This window comes from Hylobates moloch, unplaced genomic scaffold (assembly GCF_009828535.3).
Source record: "Hylobates moloch isolate HMO894 unplaced genomic scaffold, HMol_V3 SCAFFOLD_18, whole genome shotgun sequence".
In the NCBI taxonomy this organism is placed as follows: domain Eukaryota; kingdom Metazoa; phylum Chordata; class Mammalia; order Primates; family Hylobatidae; genus Hylobates; species Hylobates moloch.
Window position 1 is genome coordinate 33,188,588 of NW_026652293.1, and position 25,124 is coordinate 33,213,711.

The 25,124-nt window shown below is 43.6% G+C and overlaps 1 protein-coding gene across 5 annotated transcripts in view; it reads left to right on the plus strand.

The window, feature by feature from the left end:
• SCP2 (sterol carrier protein 2) overlaps positions 1-25,124 on the plus strand; it is a 132,274-nt gene that overhangs the window by 18,373 nt on the left and 88,777 nt on the right. For 2 of the 5 annotated variants that reach the window (XM_058430899.1, XM_032137115.2), the window contains exons 3-6: positions 12,169-12,240; positions 14,901-15,032; positions 18,853-18,917; positions 24,946-25,072. In XM_058430899.1, the coding sequence (XP_058286882.1) occupies positions 12,169-12,240; positions 14,901-15,032; positions 18,853-18,917; positions 24,946-25,072 (396 nt within the window). Of the gene's footprint in view, positions 1-12,168; positions 12,241-13,657; positions 13,839-14,900; positions 15,033-18,852; positions 18,918-22,263; positions 22,337-24,945; positions 25,073-25,124 lie in introns of those variants that run through there. The other 3 variants (XM_032137117.2, XM_058430900.1, XM_032137118.2) reach the window with 3 other exon arrangements.

The following is a 25,124-nucleotide window of genomic DNA, read 5'->3' on the forward strand; positions in this document are numbered from 1 at the left end:
ATGATCTCAGTTCACTGCAACCTCGGCCTCCCAGGTTCAAGTGATTCTCCTGCCTCACCCTCCTGAGTAGCTGGGATTACAGGCACGCACCTCCACGCCAGGCTAATTTTTTTGTATTTTTAGTAGAAACGGGGTTTCACCATGTTAGCTAGGCTGGCCTCGAACTCCTGACCTCAGGTGATCCGCCCACCTCGGCCTCCCAAAATGCTGGGATTACAGGCGTGTGCCACTGCACCCAGCCTGACGGGCTTCTTTATATCCCTGCAGTTATAGTAAAAATTCACACACGCATGAAAATGGAAAAACTACAAATACTTGATTTCTGTCCCCTATTTTTCCACTTGCAATCATATGCTTAGGTGCCTTTTGACTCCATGGGGAAAAAAAATCTAATATTCAGAACTACCAATAACAAGAAGAGAATATTTTTGTTTCTGAGAATGAAATGGTTCCCAACATAGTGGGTTCTTTTTTTTTTTTGAGACGGAGTCTTGCTCTGTCACCCAGGCTGGAGTGCAGTGGTGCAATCTCGGCTCACTGCAAGCTCTGCCTCCCAGGTTCACGCCGTTCTCCTGTCTCAGCCTCCTGAGTAGCTGGGACTACAGGCACCCTCCACCATGCTCGGCTAATTTTTTGTATTTTTAGTAGAGACGGGGTTTCACCGTGTTAGCCCGGATGGTCTCGATCTCCTGACTTCGTGATCTGCGCCTCGGCCTCCCAAAGTGCTGCGATTACAGGCGTGAGCCACCGCGCCCGGCCCATAGTGGGTTCTTAAGCACATTCTCTGCATATGTAGTATGCTAGCTTGATGTCCGTTAGCGTCATTGTTACTCATTTGGCATGGATAGTGCACAAGTTGGTGTCTTCAGAAAGGCCAACAAGATAGGCCTCACTTACTTCTTGCAAAGCACCAATAGCTGCACTTTGGAAGTGCCAATCTGTTTTTAAGTCCTGAGCAATTTGTTGCACCAGATGCCGGAAGGGAGGTTTGCGAATCAGTTTAGTGAACTTCTGATAACATCTGATTTCACCGAGTGCCACAGTACCAGGCCTGTAATGATGAGGTTTTTTCACCCCTGCAGTAGAGGGCACACTCTTGCGAGTGGCTTTTATAGCCAGTTGCTTCCTGGATGCTTTACCACTGGTTGATTTTGGGCAGTCAGCTTTGTACTAGCCATGGTATAGAGACCTCCTTACTTACCCTCCTTCTTTGGGTGGAACTCTGCCAGCTAGAGGTGGTGCTGGTGATAGAGAGGGGCAGCAGCTGCTGGAACACCTAAATAAATGTTTTGGTTTGGGAGCAAGTACTCTAAGCTTAGGTGCCAGTTGTTTAGGGGAATTTTGGGAAATACCTGCTGTCAACACTTGGAGACCTTCTCTTTCATCCCGTAATTTGTGGGGCACAGTCCTTTTCCTAGGGAGCCTCCCCAACTCAATTCCTGCTACCTTGTTGCCAGGCAACCCAAAAGGCGTTACTGTGTTTATTCCTTAGATGTTCCTGCTTATTACCATAAGTAATATTATGGGGAAATCCAGTGCATATATATTTAGATTTTGCTTCAACTTTTTTTTTGTTTTCTTTTTTCTCTTTCTAACCATTCCTTCAACATCAACTCTTATTATTCAACTCAATACTTAAATGTTATACAAGAAATCAGAGCATGTCTGTCCTCCAAAAGGAAGGTTCAAGAGATTACATTAATTTCAGTGGTTCTCAGGGCAGACACTATTCATTTAATGTTTATCTTCTGCGTTGTTAAATGTTCTTCTCTTAATTGATGCCTCCAAATAGCTTCTGCCTGTCTCTGAAGTGGGAGATGCTTTGATCAGTTTTCTCTATATTTTTTGACCAATTTCTTTTATTTCATTAAAAAATTTGAAGTTACTTTAGTGTGTATATAACATTTTGATTATAAAATGATTAATACTGAGGTAAAGTTATGGTATTTGAAGTTAACTCTGGGGATTGACTAGTAATAAGAAATCTGGCCGGGTATGGTGACTCACACCTGTAATCCCAACACTTTGGGAGGCCCAGGCAGGCGGAGCACCTGAAGCTAACTTTTGTATTTTTAGTAAAGATAGGGTTTCACCAGACATCTCCACCAGACTCAGGAGCCCAGCTGGCTTCACCCAGTGGATCTTGCACCAGGGCTGCAGGTGGAGCTGCCTGCCAGTCCTGCGCTGTGCGCTTGCACTCCTTAGCCCTTGGGTGGTTGATGGGACTGGGCGCCGTAGAGCAGGGGGTGGCGCTCGTCGGGGAGGCTCGGGCTGCACAGGAGCCCATGGAGGGGGTGGGAGGCTCAGGCATGGCAGGCTGCAGGTCCTGAGCCCTGCCCCGCGGGAAGGCCACTAAGGTCTGGTGAGAAATCGAGTGCAGTGCCGGTGGGTCGGCACTGCTGGGGGACCCAGTACACCCTCTGCAGCCTCTGGCCTGGGTGCTAAGTCCCTCATTGCCCGGGGCCTGCAGGGCCCGCCGGCTGCTCCAAGTGTGGGGCCCGCCAAGCCCACGCCCACCCAGAACTCCAGCTTGCCCGCAAGCACCGCGCGCAGCCCCAGTGCCCGCTCGCGCTTCTTCCTCCACACCTCCCCCGCAAGCCGAGGGAGCCGGCTTCCGCCTTGGCCAGCCCAGAAAGGGGCTCCCACAGTGCAGCGGTGGGCTGCAGGGCTACCCAAGTGCCGCCAAAGTGGGAGCCCAGGCAGAGGAGGCGCCAAGAGCAAGCGAGGGCTGTGAGGACTGCCAGCACGCTGTCACCTCTCACTAGGATTACAGGCGTGAGCCACCGTGCCTGGCCTGCTGTTAGCATTTAAAGGAGGTACAGAGTACCAGCTAAACATACCTTTTTGTAACTCATTCTTTCCCACTGAATATAAGAGCAATGCATGTGTTTTATTGTAACAAATAATTATGTACTAATGAAAACAAAATTTTGACCCAGACCTAGTCACTATTAGTATCTTGGTGTTATACTATGTTAGCATTTTTCCCCTGTGGCTATATGGGATCACATTTGTAGTTTCATATCCTATTTATTTATTTATATATTTTTAAAGACAACATCTCACTATGCTGCCCAGGCTGGAGTGCAGTGGCTATTCACAGGTCCAGTCATAGTGCACTCCACATCAAACTCCTGGGCCCAAGCAGTCCTCCTGAGTAGCTGGGACTACAGGTACTTGCCACTGCGCCTGGCTTGTATCCTAATTTCTGAAATTTATTTTATCATGAGCATTTCCCCTTTTACTTAAAATTGTTTGGAAAAGGGCCAGGCGTGGTGGCTCATGCCTGTAATCCCAGCACTTTGGGAGGCTGAGGAGGGCAGATCACCTGAGGTCAAGGGTTCGAGACCATCCTGGCTAACACGGTGAAAACTCCATCTCAACTAAAAATACAAAAAGTTAGCCAGATGTGGTGGTGGGTGCCTGTAGTCCCAGCTACTCAGGCGGCTGAGGCAGGAGAATGGTGGGAACCCGGGAGGCGGAGCTTGCAGTGAGCTGAGTTAGCACCACTGCACTCTAGCCTGGACAACAGAGTGAGACTGTGTCTCAAAAAAAAAAAAAAAATTGTTTGGAAAAGAATGTTTAAGTTGTGCACAATATATTGTTATATATATATATATATGCCATTATTTTTGTTGTAAATTTAGGTTCCCAAGTTTTTGATATTTTAGAAAAATTGTAGTGAACATTTTGCTAAATAAATGTTTGTTCTAATCTGAAAGGGATGCCGGCAAACTCAAAGCACACCGAGTATGGCCAAGAGATCTTTATTGGAGAGGTTGAGGTCAGGTCGTGCAGGGGAGAGAGCGAGCTGTTGGGTGGAGTAATTTATAGCCCCCAGGGCTATATGGGCACTGATGATTGGATGGGGGGCAGGCCTGAAGGGAGGAGTAGGAGGTGCCTTCTTTTATTGGGTCTCATATGGCGGGCCGACGTAGTGCTGGGTGAGGAAGAACCTGGAACCAGCGCCATCTTTTGGCGCCTTGCGTCACCTAACATTCCTCCCTTTTGTTTCTCTTAGAGATGGGTGGAGGGGCGTCGTATCTCATCTGGCTACTTCCTGCTGAGTGGGGGTGTTGAGGGGGAGTAAAGGGAGGACTGTTGGGGGCATCTATCAGTAGAATAAGCCCGAGTAGTGTGGCGGAGTATGTAAACACCTCTTGGGGTGTGAAGTCTGTGAAGATTCCTCTAACATTGTGATCCATTCGAAGGGTAGTGATGGATTGGCTATGAGCCAGCTGTCGGCGTGGAGATCGTTGAGAAATTTGTGGAATCGGTTGGCGGTTGTCATGACTGGCTTGGGTTAGCAGATTGTGAGCCCATCTGTGGAATCTGTCCCGTCCTCGCTGGTGGCTAAAAGTTGGTAGTTTCTGAGGAGAAGCTGGTTAAATGTTTGGTTAGATATGGAAGAGAAACTTAATGAGGCAGGGGAGTAGTGCGCAGAAAGCGAGGATACCCATTAGGGGGCCTAAAAAGGGAAGGAGCCAAGCTAAGAGGGGGGTTTTGAGGGTTTCCCAAAGGGAGGTAGTAGTGCTAGCATTCATTAGTTTACGTTTTATCTGACGTAGGTTTTAATGCTAGTTTTGATTACTTGGGACTCATTAATGTAATAACAACAGTTCTCCTGTAAGAAGATGCAAGTACCGCCTTTTTCGGCTGTGAGTAGGTCGATGGCGTGGCGGTTTTGAAGGGTGACACCAGCTAGAGGTGTGATTTGTCGTTGGAGGGCGGCTAGAGACTGAGCCGTTTCCTCAATGGCCGTCTGAAAATTGGGATATGCTGTATACCTATGAGAGAGGTTGTTAGAGAGATTCCAAGCATGATAGGTAGGAAGATTGCTTTTTTTTTTTTTTTTCTGACGGTCCTCAGGAGAGTTGGGTTTAGGGTGATTAAACTGATAGGCTTGAAGGCCTTCAGAGAAGGAGAGCAATGTGAGTTGAGGGACTAGTGTGGTGGGTATGCAGGGGCCAGGGATAGAGGAATTAATGGCCGTTACACCAAAAAAAAAGGCTGTCTGGAGCTGGAAAGTTGGGGGGTGTGACAGTTTGTTTGCATGTTACATTGTGGGATGATGGGGGTTGGTAGCTGGTGTTGTAACAGGTAGGGATAGGGACGCTGAGGTTGGCAAGGAGGGGGACATGGGAGATTACAAAGCCGGTGGTTGGGCGGGGAGGAGTTGCTTGTGTTTATGGAGCTAGGTAGTGGAACCGCAGCAAGAGGGGGTTTGTTGATGTTTGCGCATAAGAAACAATCGAAGTAGGGACCTGAGAGGTGTTTAATAGTAGTAATCCTTGATTGAGGAACAGAAGCCAGGAAGCCTGTATGGAGGTTGTGTCGGCCTGTGGGTGTAGCTAGGATTGTATTTCAGTCTCTCTTTGAGAAATAGGTGTGTTAATTTTGGCTAGAACCTGTTGGGAGTCAGTTTTTACGGTACAGGTGATGGTTATAGTTTGTGCTGGATAAGACCAGGCGTTGCTTGGGTATATTCCCCCTGTGGCTGCCTGGCCCCAGATTGCGTTGGCTGGGTCGGTGATGTGAATTGCTCAAGATGAGGGGGTCTGTCTGTCTGTTTTTTTGGTGATTCAATTCATAACACAGCTGGACCAGGGACACCCATAGTTTTGGGGCCATTCAGTTTTACAGGCGCTGCGGGATTGTTGGTGTGGAAAGCAAATGGCAAAGTGGAACATGTGGAAATAAGGGTCCCAACCGCTATCTATCATGGTGAGTTTAGGGAGGGGAAGGTCTACTGAGGATGCGTCCATGGAGCATCGGGTGTAACTGATGACATTGGTGTGTGACCTCCGGTTAGCGTTGTAGGTTTCTTTGAGAGTGAACAGGTAGTAGGGTTGTGAAGGGGGCATGTTGGTGGAGGAGGGTCCGTAGAAGAAGATGTAAGAGGAGGAGAGCCAGAAGAGTGGGCTCAGAGCAGGCATGAAGGCGGCAGCTTATGCCTTAGGAATAGTAGGAAGGGAGGGCATTTTAGAAATGCAAACTTTGAGAGGGTTGTGGGGTACGGGCATGCCTGGCTTTACAGGGGTTTGTGGGTTTGTGTTTAAGGAGAGACAGGCAGGAGGGTGGCAGGATTGAGGGGTGCACATGTTTGGAAAGTTACAGTGGAATCGTGCAGGAAGGAAACTAGGAGAGACAGTACGCAGCAAGGGGGAAGGTTTTGTAGACTTTTGTAGGTCAGGAGTTCCTTGAGTTGATGGGGGGAGGTAATGACAACAGCTGCCCTAAACGTTAATTTCTTTGACTCTTGAAGTAGTAGGTAGGCTGCAGCCAGGGCCCGAAGGCAGGGGGCCCACCCTTGCACGGTGGGGTCTAGTGGGCCAGCAGGGATGCAGAGCCTCCCACGGTGAGAGAGGAAGGGGCATACGTATATGGCGGCTGGCTGAACAGGGCGTCCCCTATTAGCCGATGGCCGTGTTGCGAGTCAGAACCTTCGAGCCGGTCTTCACCGAAACGAAAGAACTGATGGGCTTCTGTAAGGCCGAGGGCCATGGGTTACCTGGTACCAGGATTTTTTAAGCGAGAGAAGGGAGGAAACCCAGGTTGGACGAATGAGGAGGGAAAGGAGAAAACTCAGTTCCCTGTGGGCCGAGTTCACTCTCAGAATTGTTTGGATAGGTATGCAACTGCTGCAAAGGGGGGTCCGTGCATCTGACCTAGGACTCCAAGAGCCAAGCCATTGTGCTCATGTAATGAAAGGTTGTTGTAAGTCTGGAAGATGTAGGGCTGGGGGCTTTGAGTAGTGCCTGTTGGAGTGACAAGAAGGGCTGGTTGACTGTGGCCTCTACAGGCTCGGATGGGGTACCTCGGGAGAGATCATATAGGGGCTTTGCTAATAAAGAGTAGTTGGGGATCCAAGTTCTAAAGTAGCCTGCTAGTCCTAAGAAGGAGAGTATCTCTTGTTTGGTTTTTGGGATGGGAAGACATCTAATGAAGCACTTTCGGTCTAGGGTGATGGCCTTTGAGTCATGGGCAAGGAGGACTCCTAGATAGGCGACTTGAGTGAGGGAGAGCTGGACCTTTTGGGGGGATACTCGGTAGCCTCGGTCAGCAAGGAAGTTGAGAAAAGAGGTGGTGTTGGTTTGTGAGACAGTTAGAGAGGGACTGCATAGGAGGAGGTCATTAACATATTGTAGGAGGGTGGACTGGGGAAAGTGTAATTTTTGTAGGTCTGAGGCAAGAGTTTGACCAAAGATATGGGGGCTATCTCTGAACCCTTGGGGAAGCACTGTCCACGTGAGCTGTTGTGACTGTTTAGTGTCTGGGTCAGTCCACGTGAAGGCGATCAGGTCTTGTGACTGAGGGGAGAGGGGAATGGTGAAAAAGGCATCTTTAAGATCTATGACTGAGAAATGTGTGGCACTAGGAGGAATAGAGGATAAGAGCTGAGGTCTTGGATGAGGCGGAACGTACCATTGCGTTTTTTACTGCTAGAATAGGGGTGTTAAATGGAGAATGGGTTGGCCTGAGGAACCCTTTTCTTAAGAGGTCTAAAATAATTGGTTGTAATCCTTTCAGGCTGGAGATGGGAGAGGATATTGGGGTTGGCTGGGGAAGTGGTGTGGGTTTTTAAGGAATATTTGTATGGGAGGACAGAGTGCTAATGAGGGGGTGGTGGTGTCCCACACTATGGGGTTGATGCTGGCTGGGAGTGAAGGCAGAGTAGGAGCAAGAGTTTGATCTATGGAACTCGCCACCAAGGCAGTGAGTGAGGTGGATTGCGGGAGGGTGATTGGGTTGAAGGTGATGGAGGTTTTAGATTTAGAGAGAATGTCTCTTCTTAACAAAGGGAGTGGGCATTGTGGCATGACTAGGAATCGATGGGAAAAGATGTGGCCGGAGAAAGTGCAGGAGAGGGGAGGAGTGGCTCTTGGACGTATGGTTTGGCTTCCGACCCCGACTATGGGAGATCCAAAGAGGGAAGTGGTGCCCCAAAAGTCCCTTAAAACCAAGAAAGTAGCTCTGGTGTCTAGGAGAAAGGTGATGAGACGTCCATCCACTGTTAAAGAGACCCTGGGCTCCTGTGTGGTGATGATTTGTGTCGGGAAGGAAGTCCCAAGGCTCCGTCAGTCTTGAATGGCCAATCCTAGAAGATCGGGAGTTGGGATGGTGGCCGGCCTGGCCCCCCTTCGGGAGCCGGGGCAGTCTACGCCCCAATGGCCAGATTGGTGGCATTTAGGACATGGCCAGTTGGGGGGCCTGGGATTTGGGCACTCTCGGGCCCAGTGCCCTTCCTTTCTGCATTTGAAACAGGGCCCTGGGGGCCGACGTTGGGATGGATGGGCAGATGACAACTTATGGCCATGTGATCGAGGGGAGGCTTGAAGGGCTTGTGCCAGTAACTGGTACTTTTGCCTCTTTGCCTTCTCATCTCGATTGTGATACACCTTAAATGCCGTTGCTAAGATCTCTGTTTGAGGGGTGAGGGGGCCTTTGTCCAGTTTTTTTAGTTTACCTTTGATATCAGGAAAACTCTGAGCAAAAAAACGGGACATGAGGAGTTGCCTACCATCTGGGGTTTCAGGATCTATGTTGGTGTATTGTTGGAGTGCCTGTGTAAGGCGGTCTAGAAAAGCGGACGGGTTTTCATTTTTATCCTGTATGACTTCATGAAGTTTTTCAAAGTTAACTGCCTTTTGAGCTGCCCTCCGTAGACCGGCTATGATGCAAGTAGTGAAATGGTCTCGGGCTGATACTCCATTTTGGGTGTTATAATCCCAGTTGGGCTCATGCTCAGGTACTGCCTGCGCTCCTAGCGGTAGGGCTGGGGTTGTTTGATGAACCTCATCTGCATAAGTTCGAGCTTGTTCCTAGACTCGCCTACGCTCCTCGGGGAGGAGGGTGTTAGAGAGAATCATATAGATGTCATGGAAGGTAAGGCTATAAGCTTGGATAAGGTATTGGAATTCTTTGATATATAAAGCAGAATTGGAAGTGTAGGAGCCTAGGCGTTTTTCTATTTGTGATAAGTCAGCCATAGAAAAGGGGATGTGGACTCAGACAATACCTTCAGCTCCTGCCACCTCTCTAAGGGGGACAAGGAGGGGGGGTGTGACTTTGAGCAAGTGGTGGGGGGGGCTGAAGGCCGGGGCTGATGGGATAGGCTGTTGAGGTTGTGGAGAGGTGGGGGCAGCGGGAGGCTGGGCGACTTCCGGTTGGGTGGCGGCCGGAGGGTGTGGCGGAGGGTGGGGGTATGGGGGGATTCGTCGGCTGGGTCGAAGTCAGGGGCAGAGGAAGAGGTTGGCGGTTTAAGAGCGGCAAGGAGCTGCTGCGGTTTGCAAGGGAGACAAAGGTTAGGTCTATCCCATAGGAGAAAGAAGCCGTGGATATATGAGATCTCTACCCATTTTCCTGTTTGCTCGCAATAATTGTAGAGATCCTGGAGAATGTTAGGATCGAGAGACCCATAAGTGGGCCATTTGCTTTGGTTGTCTGGGGGATATGTGGGCCAGTTTTGCTATTTGGGGTCTACTGTGGCCTTAGGGGCTTGAGGCGAGGCGCTTCGTGGGGTCTCTTGCCTGCCTAGAGAGGTAGACCCCGGAAGGGAAGACTTACCGAGACGAGGCCGGTGTTGGGTGAACAGCTTGGTGAACAGGAGAATGGGTGAAGGCCGGTCAGGGGTTTGGGTTGAGTCTAAGAAGAGATCGGGATCCCACTAAAAGTGGGGAGTCTCGATCCCAGTCACGGCACCAAATGAAAGGGATGCCGGCAAACTCAAACCACACCGAGTATGGCCAAGAGATCTTTATTGGAGAGGTTGAGGTCAGGTCGCGCAGGAGAGGGAGAGAGAGAGAGAGAGAGAGAGAGAGCTGTTGGGTGGAGTAATTTATAGCCCCCAGGGCTATATGGGCACTGATGATTGGATGGGGGGCAGGCCTGAAGGGAGGAGTAGGAGGTGCCTTCTTTTATTGGGTCTCATTTGGCGGGCTGACGTAGTGCTGGGTGAAGAAGAACCCGGAACCAGCGCCATCTTTTGGTGCCTTGCGTCACCTAACATAATCTCTATTTATTTTTGAGAAAAGAGTCTAGAAGTGGAATCGTAGGAATAGTGAATATGATCATTTTTAAGTTTTTTTTTTTTTTAATTGAGACGTGGTCTCCCTCTGGAATGCAGTAGTGTGCAGTAGGCTGGAATGCAGTAGTGTGATCATGGCTCACTGCAGCCTTGACCTCCTGGGCTCAAGCAATCCTCCTACCTCAGCCTCCCAACTAGCTGGGACCACAGATGCACACCACCATGCCTCCCTAATTTTTGTATTTTTTGTAGAGACGGGGTTTTGCCATGTTGCCCAGGTTGGTCTCGAGCTCCTGGGCTCAAGGAATGCTCCTGCCTTGGTCTCCCAAAGTGCAAGGATTACAGGCATGAGCCACTATGCCTGGCCTCTTTTTTTTTTGTTTGTTTGAAACAGGGTCTGGCTCTGTTGCCCAGGCTAAAGTGCAGTGGTGAGATCACGGCTCACTGTAGCCTTGACCTCCAGGATTCAAGTGATCCTCTCTCTTCAGTTCCCAAGTACCTGGGACCACAGGTGTATGCTACCACACCTGGCTAATTTTTAGTTTTTGTAGAGATGGGGTCCCAGGCTGGTCTCAAACTCCTGGGCTCAAGTGATCCTCGCACTTCAGCCTCCTAAAGTACAGTAAGCCACCGTGTCAACCAAGATTCTTGCCAAATTAATTTTCAGTGTTTACACCCTTAGAGTGTCATTGGCAACATATGAGAATGTTCTTCTCAACATAGTCTCATAAACATTATTATAAGACATTTATTTTTTGCCCATACATTAAGCAGGAAAGGATAACTCATTGTTTGACTAACCCAATTCTGTAATCAATTACTTCATAAATTATAATAATTGATTATTATAATTAGTATCTTTGTGAATTAAAAAAATTTCAAATACATTTATATGGTTTTTAAAAAATAAATAAATAAAGAAGCCAGGCTTGGTGGTTCACGCCTGTAATTCCAGCACCTTGGGAGGCCAAGGGAGGCGGATCACTTGAGGTCAGGAGTTTGAGACCAGCCTGGCCAACATAGCGAAACCCCCTACTAAAAATACAAAAAGTAATGTGGTGGTGGACGCCTGTTATCCCTGTAATCCCAGTTACTTGGGAGGCTGAAGCAGGAGAATCACTTGAACCTGGGAGGTGGAGGTTGCAGTGAGCCGAGATCACGCCCTTGCACTCCAGCCTGGGTGACAGAGCAAGACTCTGTCTCGAAAAAAAAAAAAAAAAAAAAAGGAAAATACAGGAATACAGGGCCAGGTATGGTGACTCATGTCTCTTATCCCCTCACTTTGGGAAGCCAAAGTGGGAGGATCACTTAAGCCCAGGAGTTTGAGACTGCAGTGGGTTATGATCACACCACTGCACTCCAGTGACAGAGAGAGACCTTGTCCTCAAAAGAAAAAAAAAAAAAAAGAATGAAGAGTGGCTTATAATTCTCAGGCCTGTCCCCCATGGACAACTTCTTTTAACTCATTTTGCTTTAGTTCTTCTGGTGGTTATCTAAATACTTCCTCAAGTTTTTGATTTGTCAGTTTTAGATGTCTGTTTGCTTCTCACTGTCATAAATGAGGATTTAGCTCACACTTTTTTTTTCAATCTCACTGTCCTCTTTCCAGTTTACTTACATAATTTTCCCCATTTACTTACATAATTTTTCTCAGTTCCTCCACTAGTTATTTCTGCCAGTTTGATAGCATCCTTAAGCTCTCTTTCTTGTTCTATAGACAGAGTCATCTCTTGATCTTTGCTTTGTAAGATGAGCACATTAGTGCCATCTGCTCCCAGTAATGACAGTCTTTCTCATTTTACCCTCTAGATGTGCAGTGGAGCTACAGGGATGAATAAGGCAAGGACCTTGTCATTAAGGAGCTGTAAGACTCTTCAGATTTAATGTAGATAGATGTGAAGTTATAACAGAAAGTGTTAAGTACCAAAAGGGAGATACGGAAAAGTGATGCAGTAGCTTACAGGAAAAAATGATTACTTCTGAAAATAGAGATCTGAGATGATTTGATGAAGGATTTGTCATTTGAATTGAGCATAGACTATACAGAGGTAGTTTACTTTGAGAAAACTCTAAACTTAATTTTTACTCTCCTAAAACAAATACTTAAAGCACTTTTTGATAAAAACCTTTTGTTTTTATAGGCAAGAAGGCTTTAGCTGATGCACAGATCCCTTATTCAGCAGTGGACCAGGCGTGTGTTGGCTATGTTTTTGGTATGTATTAAACTGTGTATTCTAACATTTTTTTACCTAAATCTAGCAGCAACTACACAAACAAGGCAGAGGCATTTGTGAATTTTAACCCTCAAAAACTCAGAATTCAATTATATTTGTATTGAAGAAAAAAAGAAAAAAAACCTCAGAATTCAAAGTCTGATTTAAGGGAATTACCACTATTTATAGATTTTCCTTATGTGTCAACCTAGTGTAATTTTTCTTTTGGTGACTATTCCAAATCATACTATAAAGATCTTCTTTAGTCTTTTTAAAAATATGGCCAGGCACTGTGGCTCATACCTATAATCCCAGCACTTTGGGAGGCTGAGGCGGGCGGATCACGAGGTCAGGAGATCGAGACCATCTGGCTAATACGGTGAAACCCTTCCTTTACTAAAAATACAAAAAATGTGCCTGTAGTCTCAGCTACTCAGGAGGGAGAGGCAGGAGAATCGCTTGAACCCGGGAGGCAGAGGTTGCAGTGAGCTGAGATCATGCCACTGCACTCCAGCCTGGGCAACACAGCAAGACTCCATCTCAAAAAAAAAAAAAGCATAGTATTTCATTGAATAAATGTATTATAATTTATTTTATCAATCCACTTTTAATGGATATTTAAAAGTTCCAGTCTTTTCACAGAATTTAAAAAATACTTAATTGTCAAATAAAGATTGAATATATTCAAGGTATAAAATAAGATGATTTATGTATATATTGTATAATAATTACCACAATCCAGTTAATTAGCCATTAATTACCACCCATGCTGTACGTTAGATCCACAGAACTTGTTCATCTTATAACTGGAAGTTTGTACCATTTGACTAACATCTCTGTTTCCCCTAACCCCAACAACATTTTTTTTTGTTTTTGGCAAAGGGGTGGGATGTGTGGGAACCCCTACATCATTTTAAATGATTATATGATATTCTACTCTTGAAGATCTACTATAGCTTATTTAGAAGTAGTAATGATATTTTCTAATTTCTAGTTATTATAAAAATTCTATGAATATATACAGTATTATTAAAATACTATAGTAGGTGTTACTATAGGTGAATATTTGTGCATATCTATGATTTCTTTCTTTGAGATATCAAGATATCAAGAGAATTCTAGGAGTGAAACGTACTGGGTTAAAGGGATGCAGAATATATTTATTGAAAAGCAGATCCCTAACTTTCCTGATTTTGCTGAAGACTCCTGGAGCCTGTACCTTCAGATGTTCCCATCACACTGCTCCAGCATATCTACCTTGGTGGTCATGTTACTTGTGTTTGAAATGCTTGTTCCTTGGTGCTGTAAAGAAATAGCACTTGAACATAAATTTAATTTACTCAGCAAGGCCATTTTTACTTCCTGCAGAAAGGGTACACTCGCCAGCAGTTTTGCCATGAGAGTACACCGAACAAAGGAGACAGGGTCATTTATAACCTGATGCGTCCACCCTACTGCTGTGTCCAGTTCCATTGGCTGGAATGGGACCTCACATTCTGTATTTGTCCTGATTGGCTAGCAACTTAGAACTTTTTAAAAGAGGCAAAGGCAGAGGAGAACAAAGGAAGGAGGAAGTAACTTGTGGAATGCCGAGAAAGGTAAGAACACCTTCAAATAAGGAAGAGGAACAGGCTGTGACTTAATGCTTGCTTAGACCAGTATAAGCAGGCCAGGGCAAATATTTAGGCTAAATTGTGGGAGCTAAGAACATAAAGTATAATGATTTCTTTACCATGGCTAGCAGATATTTAAGAATATTAGCACAGGTCTTTGAATAAATTTTGCTTCTAAGAGAAGTTACTATTTGTTCCTAATTAAATGAGGAGGAAAGTCTTTGAAGAGGAACCTCTACTTTACTTTTTACACTTGGGAAATGAAGTCACATGGATCATGTTTTCCTGGAATGCCTTGGCATGCAGGGTCTTTTAAACTTTTTGAAGTTGTGAAATCTTTATATGAAAAGTAAATCATGGCCTTTAATCACTGGCATAGGTTTAAAGATTTTATTTATTTATTTATTTATTTATTTATTTATTTATTTATTTGAGACCGAGTCTTGCTCTGTCGCCCAGGCTGGAGTGCAGTGGTGCAATCTCGGCTCACTGCAACCTCTGCCTCCTGGTTCAAGTCATTCTTCTGCCTCAGCCTCCCAAGTAGCTGGGATTACAGGTGCGTGCCACTACGCCTGGCTAATTTTTTGTATTTTTAGTAGAGATGGAGTTTCACCATGTTAGCCAGGATGGTCTCGATCTCCTGACCTCATGATCTGCCCGCCTCGGCCTCCCAAAGTGCTGGGATTACAAGCATGAGCCACCACGCCTGGCCAAGGTTTAAAGATTTTTTGCTGACATTTAGGTGTTAATGAAATATTGCTTTCTTTATCATATAGCATTAGCCAGATGGAATTGTTTTCCATTAACTGATCATTTCTTTACTTCTCTACCTCTGTATTATACAAAGAAAGTGCACATATATTCTGTTTTCCGTCTTTTTTGCAGAGTAAATGATGGTTAGTGTTAAAACTGTTTCTAAGATATTTACTGTCTTGCACATGTTATATGCTAGGCAAAGGTATAATATTGAAAAAACCTATAATGTAGTATTATGTTGCATTGCAGCTCCATAATTCTCTATATTAAAATTTTTGTTTTTCTATTCAGGTGACTCTACCTGTGGGCAGAGGGCTATCTATCACAGTTTGGGAATGACTGGAATTCCTATAATCAACGTCAACAATAACTGCGCTACTGGTTCTACTGCTTTGTTTATGGCCCGCCAGCTGATTCAGGGTGGTAAGGAGTGCTTGTCTAGTGTACTTAAATATGCCCCATTTTAATCATTTAATCACACGACCATCAGAGGAATTATTTTATAATGTACTTGTTTTTAAAAAGGCTTTATCAGGCCGGGTGTGGTGGCTTATGCTTGTAATCCCAGCACTTTGGGAGGCCGAGGCCGGTGGATTGTTTGAGCTCGTGAATTTGAGACTAGCCCTGGGCAATGTAACAAAACCCCGTCTCTACAAAAAATACAAAAATTAGCCAGGTATGGTGGCGTGCATCTGTAGTCCCAGCTACCTGGGAGGCTGAGGTGGGAGGATGACTTGAACCTGGGAGACAGAGATTGCAGTGAGCCTAGACGGCACCACTGCACTCCAGCTTGGGCGATAGAGCCAGACCTTGTCTCAAAAAAACCACCCAAAAAAACACACAAAAAAGGCTTTATCAGCCAGGCATGGTGGCTCACAGTCGTAATTTCAACACTCTGGGGGACCAAGGCAAGAGCATCACTTGAGCCCAGGAGTTCAAGACCAGGCTGGGCAATGTAGTGAGACCCTGTGTTTATACAAAATTAAAAAAAATTAGCCGGGCATGGTGGTCCCAGCTACTCAGGAGGCTGAGGCTGGAGGATGTATGGTCATACCACTGCACTGTAGCCTGGGCCACACAGTGAGACTGTCTCTAAAAAAAAAAAAAAGAAATTAATTAAGGTAAAATAAAAAGGCATTGTGAGATATAATTTATAGACCATAAAACTCACCTTTTTAAAGTGTACAATTCAGTGTTTTTTGTATATTCACAGAATTGTATACCTATCACCACTATGTAATATTATAACTTTTTTTTTTTTTGAGATGGAGTCTTGCTCTGTTGCCCAGACTGGAGTGCTGTTGTGCCATCTCAGCTCACTGCAACCTCCACCTCCCGGGTTCAAGTGATTCTCATGCCTCAGCCTCCCAAGTAGCTGGGATTACAGGTACCCACCACCATGCCTGGCTAATTTTTTTGTATTTTTAATAGAGACGGGGTTTCACTATGTTAGCCAGGCTGGTCTCAAACTCCTGACCTCAAGTGATCTGCCCACCTTGGCATCACAAACTGCTGGGATTACAGGTGTGAGCCACCACACCTCGTCATATTAGAACATTTTTATCACCACAGAAAGAAACCCTGTACCCATTAGCATTCATTCTCCATTTTCTCCTTCCCTCAGTCCCTAGAAACCACTAATTTACTTTCTCTTTGTGGATTTTCATATTCTGAATATTTATATAAATGGAATTGTACAATACATGGCCTTTTGTGGTTTATTTCACTTAACACAATGTTTTCACCGTTTATTCATGTTGTAGCATATATCAGTACTTAATTCCTTTTCATGGCCAACTAATATTCCATTGTATGGATATATCACATTAAAAAATAGATGGACTGTATTTTAAATGTACAAGAAAAATAAAAAATAAAATAAGTAGAAATGAGATTTTGCTGTGTTGCCCAGGCTGATCTTGAGCTAATGGCTTTAAGTGATCTTCCTGCCTTGGCCCCTCAAAGTGCTAGGATGGCTACACCACATTTCTTCTACCTGTTTATCAGTTGATGGACATTGTTGCTTGCAATTTTTTGTTTCCATCAGTTGAGGGATTGTTTCTATTTTTTGGCTGTTATGAATAATGCTGCCATAGTGGGCATGGTGTCTGGCACCTGTAATCCTAGCTTCTTGGGAGGCTGAGGCGGGAGGATCACTTGAGCCTAGGAGACTGAGGCTGCATTTTGCTATGACTGCGCCACTATACTCCAGCCTGGGCAACAGAGCAAGACACTGTCTTTTAAAAATCAGGGTCGGGGGGAGGGTGAAGATAATGACATTGTAAACATTGTGTATAATTTTTTGTGTGTGTGGCCGTGTATTTTCAGTTCTTTTGTATATGTATCATATCCCTTGTTTCCATATATTCTAGGATTTTTTATTAGGTCCTCTCTCTGTTCCACTGATTTGATTGTTGATTATTATTTCACTACCCAGCGTTTTAATTATTGGAACTTTACATTGTTTGATAATGCTACTGGTCCCTGTTTCTGTTCTCTTATTTTTTTTAAGAAAAAATGTGGCAATTCTGTCTTTTTTTTTTTTTTTTTTTTTAAATTCAGCTCCTGCAGGAATATTTGGCTCTTCAGTTGAACTTTAACATCATTTTTAGGTGCCCCCTCTCTCTAAAAATAATTCTTTTGAGATTTTCATTGGGTTCATTTTTTAATTTTTAATTTCAAATTTTAAATGTTTTTCTAAATGTGATTCTAAATTACCTTTTTATATTCATGACTGAAACATATTTCTACATTAACGTGAAATTTTATTAACATATTGAGACTGAAGAGAAGAATTAAGCACCTTATTGATTTTTCCTCTTTTCTTTTTTTAGAAACAGGGCCTCACTCTCTCACCAAGGCAAGGGTGTGGTAGCATGATCTCAGCTCCTGCCACCTGTGCCTCTTGGCCTCAGGTGATCCTCCCATCTCAGCCTCCTAAGTATTAATAATTGGGATCATAGGCGTGCGCCACCACACCCAACTAATTTTTGTATATTTTGTAGAGACAGGGTCTTGCCATGTTGCCCAGACTGGTCTTGAACTCCTGGTCTCAAGCGATACATCTGCCTTGGCCTCCCAACGTTTTGGGATTATAGGCGTGATTCACCGCGCCTGGCCCGATTTTTCCTCTTATCTAGAAGAATATAAAGATTTTCTCTGTAATTTTTCTGTTATTAAAAACTTTGGCTGGTTGGTGGCTTATGTCTGTAATCCCAGCACTTTGGGAAGCTGAGGTGGGTGGATCACTTGAGCCCAGGAATTTGAGACCAGCCTGGGCAACATGGTGAGACTCCATCTCTGCAAAAAAAAAAAAAAAAAAAAATGCGAGGAAACTGGTCATGGTGTCACAGGCCTGCAGTCCCAGCTACATGCAGACTGCTTGAGCCCAGGAGGTCTAGGCTTCAGTGAGCCATGATTGCACTACTGCACTCCAGCCTGGGTGACAGAGTGAGACACTGTCTCAAAACAAAAAACCAAAAAACCAAAAAACCAAAAAAAAAACAACCAAAACCCAATAAAACCTTTGTGGTGCTGGGCATAGTGGCTCATGCCTGTAATCCTAACACTTGGGAGGCCAGGGTGGACAGATCGCTTGAGCCCAGGAGTTCAAGACCAGCCTGAGCAGCACGGTAACACTCTCTCTACAAAAAATACAAAAATTAGCTGAATGGGGTGGCACATTCCTGTGTCACCCCATTCAGCTAATAGAGAGCTGAGGTGGGAGGATCGTTTGAGCCTGAGAGGTTGAAGCTGCAGTGAGCTGTGAGCCTGCCACTATACTCCAGTTTTGGTGACAGACTGAAACTTTGTGTCAAAAAAAAAAAAAGCAAACAAACAACAACAACAACAAAAACAAAAACCTTTGTGGGATTATAGTATGTTTTTATATTTTATTTAAATGGGCTTATTTATTTAGAGACAGAATTTCTGGGCTCAAGTGACCTCCTGCCTCAGCCTACCAAGTCACTAGGACTACAGGGTGTGTACCACCACACTCAGCTAATTTTTCAAACATTTTAATTTTTTAAATTTTTGTGGAGACAGTCTTACTATGTTGCCTGGCTGGTCTTGACCTCCTGGCCTCAAGCAATTCGTGTGCTTTGATCTCCCAAACTGATGGGACTATAAGTTCGAGCCACTGTGCGCTCACTTGACGTATTTATTTGAATTGAAGTATTTAATGATATTTTGTTGGTGTTTGGAAATTTGAATTTTCAAAATAATTACATTTTCCTTTAAGGTGTGGCAGAATGTGTCTTGGCTCTTGGGTTTGAGAAGATGAGTAAGGGAAGCCTTGGAATAAAAGTGAGTGTTATTTTGGCATAGTTACTAAATGAGCTAATATAACCCAAAAGTTGAAAGGTGATACTTATATATATGCGTAGATCTTGGTATTTTAGAATAGTGAAGAATCTTAGAGATAATTTTGTTCAAACTGTTTATTTTACCAATGATGAAACTGGTGTTCAAAGATATGAGGTTATTGAATTTGAAGTTGATTTATCTATTTAATTTGAAAGCCATTCATGTATTCATTTTTTTGATAAACGAATTACATTCAATAAATGAAATTCTTTCAACAAATTGAAGAGAGTTAATAAAATGTGGGACTTCTAATTTTGGTAATGGCAAGCCAAGTTTTTTGAGCCAGTTCTCTCACTGATGACAACTAAAATATTTGGATAGAATATGAAAAAAGAAATCCTAAAGGTCTTGAAGAACTAGCAAGAGAGAGGAACTGCAGATGAGTGCCAGAGAATTAACATCAGCATTTGCAGCTACTTTTGCCTTGAAGATCTTTGCTGATCAGGCAGCTGTGAGCCACAATTTTAACAGCCCCCTGGAATGAAAGGGGAAGTAGTCAAAGCTCAGGCCTTCCCAAGATCAGAAGTTTAATACCCACATTAAATTGATACTAAGTAAGGTAAACTCTTTGGGTAGGACGAACCTGAAGTAAAACTGCCCACTTCCGTGAGATGATAGGGAGAGTTACCATGGCATCCAGTGAAACAGGGGAGAAAAAAAAAGAGAAAGAATAAAAAACCCAATAAAACCTTTCACTGAGTTAATAAATCACAGACTAGCCCTCATGTGGGATCACTGCCAACATTCTCATTATCTAAGTCGTCCAGGAAACCTCAAACCATGAATTGAATCTAAATTAGTTCCAGAATGGTAGTAACCTAGACAAATTTTCTTCTGGAGGAAAGCACCCTTCTTGAGGCTTTGAGAACCCTTCAAGTAAAATTTCAAGGACACGCAGTTAAAGATAACCAAGGATTAAAGAAACAAGACACCATAATTGAGAAACGAAAGAAAGAAGGAGCAGTAAGAAGTAATCTCTGAAGACCGCCAAAACTAGATTTATTGGATGCAGATTTAACCATGTTTGTTATGTTTAGAGAAATAAAAGACAGCTTGGAAACCGCTTTAGGCTATAGGAAACTACAAAAAAGAACATTATTGGCATGAAAAAAAAAACCTAAATGGAATTTATAGAAAAGAAAAATGACATAAATAAAATTAAAAATTCACTCATTCCTGTAATCCCAGCACTTTGAGAGGCTGAGATGGGCGGATCACTTGAGGCCAGAAGTTGGAGACCAGCCTGGCCAACATGGCAAAACCCGTCTCTACTAAAAATACAAAAAATTAGCCGGGTGTGGTGGTACGCGCCTGTAATACCAGCTACTGGGGAGGCTGAGGCAGGAGAATCGCCTGAGCCCAGGAGGTGGAGGTTGCAGTGAGCCAAGATGCGCCATTGCACTCCAGCCTGGGCGACAGAGTGAGACTCTGTTTCAAAAAAAAAAAAAAAAAAAAAAAAAGAAAGAAAATGGGTTGAAGATAATTTTTTACTGTTATCTAAGATTATACTATTATCTAACTTATGTGATCAACCTGATCCCATTTTCTCTGTTGAAACTTTAAAGGCCCTCTACCCCAAATTAAGTGAAATACATGTGATAATATTTCTTAGAAACCACAAAAGTGGCACTTAATAGGCATTCAAATCAATGAGTTGTTTCCCTCTTTAAAGAATGCCTTTAAAAAGTGGTAGAAGTTAGGTTGGATGTTAAAGATAATTTAGGAGTGGGTAAGGGGAAATGAGCTCTTCCTAGATGTCAGGGAAAGCATCATGAGCCTAGTCATGGGTGTTTGAATGAATATGATATACCCAGGGAACAGTTTTAAAAACTGTCTGGATTAGAGTGGCAGCTGGAGAAGACTGAGAAATAAGGTTGTGTAAGTGAATATATAATGTTTATGACACATGAAAAATATGTGTTTTTTTCAGCAGTGAATGGTACATACCCTGGTGACTTTTATTTGAAAATTATTAAAAATTATAAAATAGTAAAATTCATCCCATAGTACAATTAAAAAGAAATATATATAAATTAAAAGTCCCTCCTTCTGCCTTTTTTTTTTTTTTTTTTGAGACCAAGTCTCCCTCTGTCACCCAGGCTGGAGTGCAGTGGTGCGATCTCGGCTCACTGCAACCTCTGCCTCCTGGGTTCAAGCGATTCTCCTGCCTCAGCCTCCTGAGTAGCTGGGACTACAGGCGCCCGCCACCACGCCTGGCTAATTTTTGCATTTTTAGCAGAGATGGGGTTTCATCATATTGGCCAGCCTAGTCTCGAACTTCTGACCTTGTGATCCGCCCGCCTCGGCCTCCCAAAGTGCTGGGATTACAGGTGTGAGCCACCGCCCCTGGCCCCTGGCCCCTTCTGTCTATTTAATCTTGTCCCTCAGAGGTAACCAATGTTAATAATTAAGTATCTATATCTCCTGCCGTTTTCCCAAATTAATACAGACACATGTAAGTAAGCATTCATATGCATATACACACATACATGTTAAAAAACTTTTGTAAATTTACTGCCTGGGGTACCCCCCTTGCCCATGCCTCCAGCTACAAAACAATTCAATTTTTTTTTTTCCAAAATAAAACCTCAGCTAGCTCTGCCAAAAAAACAAAACACCACACATAAAAAACCTTTGTAAATATATAGATAAGATTAATGATATTTTACATGTTACTTTTTCAATTAACAGTTGAACATCTTTCCTGGTTAGAACATATTGATATACAGTGAGCCATGACTGTGCCACTGCACCCCAAACCTGGGCAACAGAGGAAAATTTAATTTTAACAAAGTCCAGCTTTTCAATTCTTTCTCTCATGAATTGTGCCTTTTGTGATGTATCTAAAACGCCAATGCCAAACCCAAGGTCATCTAGGTTTTCTGTCACATGTGTTTTACATGTAGGTCTGTGATCTATTTTGAGTTAATTTTTGTGAAGGGTGTAAGGTCTGTGCCTGGATTCATTATTTGCATGTGGATGTCCAGTTGTCCCAGCACCATTTGTTGAAAAGATTATCTTTTTTCCATTATATTGCCTTTGCTTCTTTGTCAAAGATCAGTTAACTATATTTATGTAGGTCTATGTCTGAACTCTTTATTCTGTTCCATTTATCTATTTGTCTAATTTGTCTGAATTTTTTTTGTCAATACCACACTGTCTTAATTACTGCAGCTTTAGATAAGTCTTGAAATTGAGTAGTGTCAGTCCCTCTGTTGAATTTTTTCACAATTTTTTTTTTTTTTTTTTGAGACAGAGTCTCTGTTACCCAGGCTGGAGTGGAGTGCGGTGGCACAATCTTGGCTCACTGCAACCTCTGCCTCCCTGTTTCAAGAGATTCTCCTGCTTCAACCTCTGAAGTAAGTGGGATTACAGGCTCCCACCGCCATGCCGGGCTAATTTTTGTATTTTTAGTAGAGACGGGGTTTTCCCATGTTGACCAGGCTGGTCTCGAACTCCTGACCTCAGGCGATCCACCTGCCTTGGCCTCCTAAAGTGCTGGGATTACAGGTGTGAGCCACCGCGCCGGGCCTGATTTGTTAAAATTTTGTTACGGATTTTTGTGTTTATGTCCACAAGGGTGTTGGTTTGTTTTTTTCTTTCCATTGTGCAGGTTGGTCTTGAACTTCAGGGCTCAAGTGATCTGCCCACCTTGGCTTCCCAAAGTTTTGGGATTACAGGTGTGGGCCACCATACCCAGTCTAGTTTTAATACGAGAATAATGCTGGCCTCATAGAATAGCTGGGAAGTGTTCTCTTCTCTTCTGTTTTTTGGAATAGTTTGTATGTAAATTGGTATTTTTTTCTCTTAAATTTTTGGTAGAATTCACCAGTTCACATCTGGTCTGATGACTTCTTTTCTTTTTTAATTTTTTTTTTGAGATGGATTTTGCTCTTGTTGCCCAAGCTGGGTACAATGGTGCAATCTCGGCTCACTGCAACCTCCACCTCCCAGGTTCAAGCAATTCTCCTGCCTCAGCCTCCCGAGTAGCTGGGATTACAGGCGTGTGCCATGACGCCATGCTAATTTTGTATTGTTAGTAGAGACAGGATTTCTCCATGTTGGTCAGTCTGGTCTTGAACTCCCAACTTCAGGTGATCCACCCACCTCGGCCTCCCAAAGTGGGATTACAGGCATGAGCCACCGCGCCCATCCCTAAAATATTTTTAATTTAAAAAATATTTTTTTTTTGCATTCTCATCTTTGGGTCATGGCCTGGTGATTTCTTTATGGGAAAGTTTTCAATCTTCTAAGTTTAAATATAAATATATATATATTTAGTAAATATATTATTATTCAAGTTGTCTATTTTTTTTGTAAAGTGAGCGTTGATAGTTTATGTCCTTCATGGAATTTGTGTAGTTAATCCAAATTGTTAACCTTATTGGTAAAAAGTCATTCATGTTATTCCCGTCTTTTTAATGCAGGATCTTTGGACATATCTTTTCCCTTCCCTTCTTCTGTTGTTGGTAATTTTTATCTTCCCTCTTTTTTCCATGGTCATCTTTTGTCAGAGTGATCATGGAAAAAGAAAGTTTACAATAAAAGGACCAGCTTTTGTTTTCACTGATTTTCTATATACTCTTCTTTTTTTTTTTTTTTTTTTTTTTTTTTTGAGACAGTCTCGCTCTGTCACCCAGGCTGGAGTGCAATGGCACGATCTCAGCTCACTACAACCTCTGCCTCCTGGGTTCAAGCAATTCTCCTGCTTCAGCCTCCTGAGTAGCTGGGATTACAGGCGCCTGCCACCACGTTCAGCTAATTTTTTTATTTTTACTAGTGACTGGGTTTCACCATGTTGGCCAGGCTGGCCTCAAACTCCTGACCTCGTGATCCACACGCCTGGCCTCCCAAATTGCTGGGATTACAGGTGTGAGCCGTGGTGAATGGCCTATATTCTTTTTTCTAGTTTATTCTGCTCACTTCTACCCATTCTTTTTCATTCTGCTCATTTTCTATTTCAATCTATTCTCATTCTTGATGTTTCCTTTCTTCTCCTTACTTTGGGTTTAATTTATTCTTTGTTTTAAATTAGCCATGCCCAGCTAATTTTTTGCAGAGATGGAATCTTGCTATGTTGTCCATGCTGGTCTCGAACTCCTGGGCTCAGGTGGGCCTTCCACCTGGGCCTCCCAAAGTGTTGGGATTACAGGCATGACCCACCATGCCTGGCTACTATATATATGTATGTGTGTGTGTATATATTATGTGCGTGTGTGTGTATATATATATTTATTCATTCCCAAGACAGAGTCTCACTCTGTTGTCCAGGCTGGAGTGCAGTAGTGGTGTGATCTCGGCTCACTGCAATCTTCACCTCCTGGGTTCAAGCAGTTCTCCCACCTCAGCCTCCCGAATAGCTGGGACTGTAGGTGCATACCACCACACCTGGCTAATTTATATATTTTTAGAAGAGATGGGGTTCACCCTGTTGGCCAGGCTGGTCTTGAACTCCTGAGCTCAAGTGACCCACCCATCTCAGCCTCCCAAAGTGCTAGGATTACAGGCGTGAGCCACCACGCCCAGCCTATTTCCTTCGGTTCTTTTTTTTTTTTTTTTAATACTTTAAGTTCTAGGGTACATGTGCACAATGTGCAGGTTTGTTGCATATGTATACATGTGCCATGTTGGTGTGTTGCACCCATTAACTCGTCATTTACATTAGGTATATCTCCTAATGCTATCCCTCCCCCCAACCCCCACCCCACGACAGGATGGAATAGTTACTGGCACATACTGGATGCCCAATAAATATTTCTTGAAAGAGTTAATACCTCTTTGGTCACATGATTATTTTTTCTTCTTCCCATGTTTCCCTGTGGAGCATGTCTTAACTGATTTTATTCACATTGACCATTTCTGGTGTACTATGTGTTTAGAATAAATGAATGTCTTAATAGCACTGTAGTAGTTTTGAAAGAGACACTTATCATGTCAGCTACTTATGAAATTTTGTCCCCCCCCTTAGTTTTTAGATAGGACCATTCCCACTGATAAGCATCTTGACCTCCTGATCAATAAGTATGGATTGTCTGCTCACCCAGTTGCTCCTCAGATGTTTGGGTATGCTGGAAAAGAACATATGGAAAAATATGGTATGTTACAGTTAAAAAACTTTGAGGCGTCTTACTAGTTATATACACGAGA